This window comes from Emydura macquarii, unplaced genomic scaffold, assembly GCF_026122565.2.
Source record: "Emydura macquarii macquarii isolate MOO-44397 ecotype Brisbane River unplaced genomic scaffold, CSIRO-AGI_Emac_v2 contig_1110, whole genome shotgun sequence".
NCBI lineage: Eukaryota > Metazoa > Chordata > Testudines > Chelidae > Emydura > Emydura macquarii.
The window spans coordinates 788,631-796,003 of record NW_027131247.1 but is presented as its reverse complement, the minus strand read 5'-3'; the positions used below and the strand labels follow the sequence as shown (position 1 = coordinate 796,003).

The following is a 7,373-nucleotide window of genomic DNA, read 5'->3' as shown; positions in this document are numbered from 1 at the left end:
CTTTATAAATGATTAATTAATTAGTCCATTTAAGACAAAAGATTAGATTGTACATCTGGAATTCTGACCAAGATAAGGAGAGAACTTCAATCACTCTAGGGTGCTGAAGATTTCCTATCTCCATGAACCTCTTGGTTGCTGATAAGAAAAGCATATATATATATATATATATTCACATGCAGAGAGCTTGAGGCATTTTCTGGCTGTTTCTTTGAGCAGCGCCCCGAGAACAAAATGAAGACCCTGGTAAGTATATTTTCTAGTGTTAGTGTGATAGGTATTAGGTTACCTGTGAGTTCTTTTTACCTTCAGTATGATGGCTATTAAATTATTATTGTAAAGGAATTGCTCTGCTTTTTTTACAGCATTACAATGCTGGGCACCTAGCTCAAATCAGCCAGAGGGATTTGCAAGTCTATTTTATTGAAGTATATTTATAGTGCATTTAAAAGGTGCAGCCTTGAGAACACTAGAAGAGATTGAAGTCATCTGTTTATCTCCAGAGCACATGCAGAAGCAATGCAACTTCCCCACCATTGTCCTCCCAATGTGCCTCAAATGTAACTAGGAATGATCCTCTGAGATGAGTAGTTAGTGTCTCTGAACCCTCAAGGTCAAATAGTTCAGCCCCCCTGGGCCACTCAGTACTTAGGTGCTATGCTGGCACTTCCATCAAAGGTGCCTGTGATAGCCAATAGCTGCTATGGTGGTTATGTATGTGGTATGGATGCCTGTCCTCTCGAACAGGACTGTCAGCTGATTTCACACAGAAAACTGAAGCAGGACTGGATTAGAACTCGTAATAGCACGTCCTGCAAGATTTAGTCTCATGAGTAATCCTCACTCAAAGTCAATGGCATTATTCTCATGCGTAAGGACTGGCCTGAGTGAAGCTGTGAAGGATCAGGCCCTTTGAGATGAAGGGTTCTGTGTCCCGTTACCAATCACCTGAGCCATCCAACCCTCCTCCCCTAAGACTCTGTGTGTCTGACTGATCTCCTTCACAAACTGAATGTCACTGGTGTCCTCATGGCTTCATTGGTCATAGATTCCAAGGTCACAAGGGACCACGGTGATCATCTGGTCTGACTTTGTGCATAACACAAGGCCAGAGAATGTCCCCCCAAAAATTCCTCAACATGATTCATGTATCAGTGAAAATCAGGAGTAACTATACTGGAGGCAGTGGAACCATATCAGTATAAAACTGGTGTGAGAGCAGAGTCAGCTTTTAGTTGGACATGGATTCTGTTATGGGCCACGCCCTGGTTCTACAAGAGTCAAGAGTTTTTCCCATCTGTTTCAGTGGAAGGTAGACTTGGCCCTTATTCATCCCTGGATGCCCACATAGAATAACCACACTGTAATAAATAACAAACAACAATGGGATATACACTGAGAATGAAGTGAATATATCAGTTATACAAATACAGTATATTCTGTATTGCAACATTATTGCAATGTTATGAATGTTATAATATTATGTTTCTATTATATATTGTATTGAATATGCATATATACATATACAGCAAGTAAAACGTATATTTTGTGCTTGAGTTGCAAGAAATGTTAATTCTATTATAATTATTACATTAATTTATATTTGAGTCTATGTTAAAAAGAAAGGAGAGAAACAGAAAAGAAAAAACATGGAAATAGCACTTGATCCTCTACTCATGTCAGGACCAAAGAAGGGTGAGTGGTGGGGAGTAAAGGCTGCATTATACAGCTTGCAATATTGGCTGGAACCAGTTTAGTCCCCAACAGCCCACTCCAACTTAGAGCAGCCTCAAACACTTCCAACATGCTAGCTTGGATATTAGGAAAAACTTTGTCACTAGGTGGATGGTGAAGCACTGGAATGGGTTACTTAGGGAGCTGGTGGAATCGCCATCCTTAGTGGTTTTTAAGGTCTGGCTTGACAAAGCCCTGGCTGAGATGATTTAGTTTGGCTTGGTCCTGCTCTGAGCAGGGGGTTGGATTAGATGATCTCCTGAGGTCCCTTCCAATCCTAATCTTCTATGATTCTAACATTAGAGTAATCTGAGAGTCATTCTGAAAGAACTCCAAGATTCATGATAGCCTGTGAGATGCTGCATAAAGTATTCCATGGCTTACTTTGATGACTTGTCTCTGTTTCAGATACTCATTGGTGCTCTCCTGGGAGTCTGCCTGACTCAGGCCCTGGCGGATGATGTAAGTGGATGCAAGTACTTTTCTGTGTGCAGGGCTTATTGAAACAAGCAATAAAATCAATATTTAAACAACCAAAAAATCGTGAAATGAGAAAAGTCCACAATGTACTTCTGATTTAGATAAGATACCATGGAGAGTAAATGGTCAAATTTTGCTCACAGTTATACTTGTGTAAGTCAGTGTAAACTGAAGTGGAGTCACTCCTGATTCACACTGGTATAAGTGAGATTAGAACCTGGCCTACTTTACTCAGCTTGTGCAACAGGATTTAGTCAGTGCAGAAGCATTCAAATTGATAGGCAGCCCCCTAGAGACTCTGAAGGTTTCCCACTGTTATCTGAAGTACTTTGTATTCATTTATTGCTTGACTTTCCCCTCCTAACATTACTATGTGACTTGTCCGAGACACATAGACCTATTATTTGGCAGGGGAGGTAAATCCTGCTCCCTTTTCCAGAGCATCACTGTCCTGGTCCTCTCACACCAGAGAGATGAGGCACTAGGTACCGGCATGGCACAGTCTCCTGCTCAGCAGAATGCAGGGGACAGAGCAGAAAGAATGCACAAAGACTGAGGTTTCTGTAGTGGTTACTCTTGCATGGTGGGGCATGGGGGAAAGGGGTTGATACATTGGGTCTCCCAGCTACTTCGTGGCTTGGGAAGAGGCTTCTTTCCCACTGCCCTCTCCAGCAATGCAGACATGGCTGAGGATTTGACCCTTTGTGCATGGTCAAATTCCCATTAGTATTAATGGGGGATACATACAGCTTGAGCAAAGGATTTTATGCATGGCTGGCCAAATTCTTCACCCAGTTACTCTGGCAAGATCCATTCATTTAAATTTGTGATATAGGAGCATTGGACCCAATATTTACTCTGTTAATGAGGTTGCAAAATCCTTCCTCAGATCAAATTCCCATTGAAATCAAGGTTTTGCCCTAGGTAAGACTGCAGCGAAAGTCCATCATTCTTATTCATGCAATTTTGTTTCATTTAGTCCGTCAATGAAAACAACCAAGGAAACGATGGTGGAAACAGCCACCAGAACGTGAACATCAACAACCAAGAACACATTGCCAATATTCACAACTACAACAGCTGGAATGGTTGGGATGCAGTCTGGGACTACAGCATGGTCAGGATACAGTAAGAACATGGGGATTAATAATTACATTGAGTGCTTATATCACTTGTCATCCAACGTGATCTGCAAATGGAAGGGAAATGTCATTATACCTGATTTACTTATGGGGAAACTGAGGCACAGAAAGGGGAAGTGACTCGCTCAAAGTCACAAAGCAAATCAGTAGCAGAGCCAGGATGGAACCTAGGAGTGAAACCCTGGCTCTATTCAAGCATTTGGTAAAACTCCCATCTACTTCAATGGGACCTGGGACTCCTGACTCCCAGCGCATTGTCATATCCACTGTATCGTGCTGCTCTCAATGTATCACAACTGACAAATTGGAAAGGACAAAGGTTTATCCCCCACTTCTCCTCCACCTATAGGAGCCTCTTGTAAATTACTACATACCAAAGAGAAATTTATTCCTGACCTCAGCTATTAATCAGTTATTGTTCTGGGGCCTCATCCAAAGTCCACATAAGTCCATGTAAACACTCTCATTGACATCAGTGGGCTTTGGATCAGGCTCCTGAAATGTAAGGATGAAGCTTGTCCTGAAACAGTGTTTCACCCCTTATTTTACACATCTGTACTTTCTGTCCTCAGGACCAGATGTTGATCAGCCTTTGCATTGACATGCTCAGGTTTTGTGTCAATTGCTCGCTCTAATCCAAAGGTTCGCAGTCCAGTAGTTTACAGTCTGTGGCTGACAGCAAGTTGCACAAATGCAAGTCATGTCTGAACACAACATGCTCTTTTTGTACCAGTATATATTTCTGTAGCGGTGTGATTTTTTTCAACCAAATAGTTATGTCACTACCATCCCTGCGTGGAAACAGCTATACCAGTATAAAGGTGCCATATACTGTTATAGCTTATTCCTCTTCCTGTACACGGACAACTGTACTGGGATAAAGCACCTTTATACCAATATAAATATGTCCACACTATGATTTTATCCTGTTAACTGTATTGGTATAGCTAAAGCAGTACAACTTTCTAGTGTTGACAAGTCTTTAACAATAAATAAAAAATCTGCAATAATATAATTCATCACAATGAATTCCTGGAGAATTATTTGCAATTTTCAGATCAGCTATAAAACTGAGGTTCTGAGCAAGTGGAGTTATTCAAGATCCCAAAGCATTTGTTTTTATTTGTTTTTATATTACAATTCCAAGTGGGATAATTCCCTTTTTCTTAATTCAGTTCTTATTTGTTTCCTGTCCTCAACTGCTATTGTTGTGTTGCTATTCGCTGTTTTATTTTATCCTAGCGATGGCTACATTTCAATGGCAAGTGAAATAATTTCTATATAGCTGGCATATCAATTTGGAAAGTGCTTTGGAATTTTTTGGCTCCATGAAATTTGGTTCACATATGGTCATAAAAGAGCACAGAGTAAGATAGAAAGAGATTAAGGCAAAAAGATACAGCACTATCGTCATTGGAGCAATGTTTTAGTTAAAAGGTGCAACACAGAATCAGACAAGTAATCAGCTTACATCTATGTTATGTAATACAAAAGGCTGGGTATGTCAGCAGTTTCTTTCTTTGTTTTAAAGGAACTTTTTGCTACAAGGCTGTTCAGTAAGAGGGCTTGCATAGTTGCAAAGATGAATAAAGAGGCATTCCCAAGTCTGGAGAAGCTCAGCAAGTTCAAAGACCAGAAGGTAAGAGGTCAATACATAGGAGGAAATGTTAGTCAAAACAAACCCTTTCAGAAACAGGGCACAATCCAGCTTTTACTGACGTCAATGGGAGCTTTGTCACTGTGATCTCTGGGAGAAGGGTTGGGCCCGTAGCTCTTAATTTCAGAGCAGTCGCATTAGTTTAAAACTGGTGTAAAAGAGGAGAGAATCACATCCACACTCTCAAAAATGATCAATGGGACAGATTAGCATGGCTGTTTGCATAAATTCTAAAGTCTTATTCAAATACCTCTACGTACATCATGTTAGACTGTTCTTCAGTTACATAGCACACTCTTATCTAACTCAGATAGACATAGAATGCTCTTAAGTTGGGCATGTATTTCATCATAATAAATTTTCAATCTCTCTCTTTTTCATGGGCCAGATTCTCAACTTCCAATAAGCCGTTATTTGAATGGGATCTTTATTCATGAAATATCCATGAATGCGCTGTAATTTTCATGAATTTATTCACTATCCACAAATGATTTGATTAATGCCTTCTTGGTGAAATTCACCCCTGTGCAGAGGACTAGTCTGAGGCCTAAACACCATGTGAACGCTATTTGAAAGAGTTATATGGATCATAAATGGCTTCTAAGCCTGGTGCTGCCTCTCAACACAAGGGTAAATTTCACCCTGCATGAACACATTTGCAGCCTATTGATTATTACACAACTACCCATTGAGAGTATTGTATTTGATAAACAAGCTGGATACAGTCACATGGTATTGATACTCTTCCCTAATGAGCTGACCTAAGACCAGCTGCTCAGCTGGTGTATATCAACACAGCTTCACCGACTTTAAGAGAGCTATGCAAACTTACACCAGCTGAGGATCTCTTGATAATTTACTTCTGCAAGTATCCAAAATCAATGTTGTTTCCTCACCAAATGTATTCTGTTTCAAGGTCTTTGTGTCATGGGGCACATGCACTACCAGATCGTCCCGTCAGGTCATGACGTGGCTTTGCAGGGAATCTTCCCACTCGAGTGTACCCTTTTATCAGCCAGTCTAGTTCCGCAGTCTTTTTCTGGGTGACTCAGCCCTCTGGCCAGGTCACACTTAAAGTTCAGTCCCCTTTTGAGGTAACAGAAGTCCAGGTGTAATTGGTCAGGCCCCCATGCTAGCTGTGCTCAGATGGCCTCTTCAAAACCCCTTTGCCCAGCTCCTCCATGGGCTGGCAGTGAATTTCTTCACAGCCAGCCCCTGACTATGTTCTCCTAAGCCTTTTCTTTATGAGGCCCAAGTGTTGGCCCCATTAGTCCTGCCTGCTCAGGCTGGGATGCAGTTAATTACAGTACAGATGGGGCTGACTTCATTTCCCTTTAAAGGGGCTAGTCACCCCGTGGCAAAATTTCCACTTACTCAATTGTCCACAAAAAGGAATAAGAACAGTTGTGAGCAAAATCATGCAAAATTCTATTCAGAAGTCACCAAAGTATTGGTAAATTGACTCCAAAGAGACATAAAAGTGCTTAAAATTAATGGCATCCATAAATGCTGACATGCACAAAGATTAGAGCTGGTTGGAAAATTGCTTTATTTTTTGTGGAAAATTTCAACTTTTTTTTCTTTCTTTTTTTGAACCAGAACAGAAAATTTTTGTCCAAAAACTTTTGGTTTTGGGGTAAGATATTTTTGGACAAAAACCCAAGATTTTCAGCAGAAGGCAGATGCTTTTCATGAAAAAAAAATGTTTCGTCCAAAACTCAATTTTCAGTCGAAAAGCAGTTTTGATCAAACATTTTCAACCATCTGTAGTACAGATGCTTTCCTGGGTCAAGGTTACACAAACAGGTTACCAGACATCCAGGTTACACAAATGAAGAACCTTCACACATATCTTAAGGATGCGTATTGATTGTATTCTTCTCATTCTGCTATGGTATAGCCAGCCAAGGGTACGCCTCCACCACCTTCCCTGAGATTCTCTATCAGCAAGACCCGTGTCAGAAATGTGGCCCAGTTCGGAAGGCCCATTGACAAGCTCTGTAATGGAGTCCCTACATACTATGCACGAGAGTATCAGGGTGAGCAAAGCTTTTGTCTAAGTGTTTAGAACATGATAATACATGAAAAAGGGGAATGTAGATTATTGCATCGAATGGGAACTAGATGGGATTGATAATGGGCTAAGGCATTGTTCAACCACTGTCGGAAGCCACCAAGCAGTATAATGAATTTATCTCTGAAATATCTCGTTATGTTGGCTTCTTCTTTCCTAACCATCTATCATCTTTTCTTTTTCCCTTAAAGGAGAAGCCCTGTTTTTTGAGACTCAAGGCTGTGCTAATGCTGGAATCCTGGGTTTGTTTGGCATCTACCTCTGTGGTAACATTTCAGGATGCTAA

General features: G+C 40.8%; 1 protein-coding gene across 1 annotated transcript; it reads left to right on the top strand.

Moving 5' to 3' along the window:
- The first annotated feature begins 234 nt into the window (after positions 1-234).
- On the top strand, positions 235-7,373 carry LOC137151579 (gastrokine-1-like). The gene is made up of 6 exons (XM_067545852.1): positions 235-246; positions 2,143-2,196; positions 3,194-3,331; positions 4,888-4,995; positions 6,914-7,052; positions 7,279-7,373. The coding sequence occupies exons 1-6, from the start codon at positions 235-237 to the stop codon at positions 7,371-7,373; spliced, it is 546 nt and encodes a 181-aa protein (XP_067401953.1).

Bases quoted from the DNA above. Each gene is read 5' to 3' on its own strand.
- LOC137151579 (XM_067545852.1), top strand. The intron at 2,197-3,193 runs GTAAGTGGATGC...TGTTTCATTTAG, and splicing joins CTCAGGCCCTGGCGGATGAT to TCCGTCAATGAAAACAACCA. The intron at 4,996-6,913 runs GTAAGAGGTCAA...GCTATGGTATAG, and splicing joins GCAAGTTCAAAGACCAGAAG to CCAGCCAAGGGTACGCCTCC.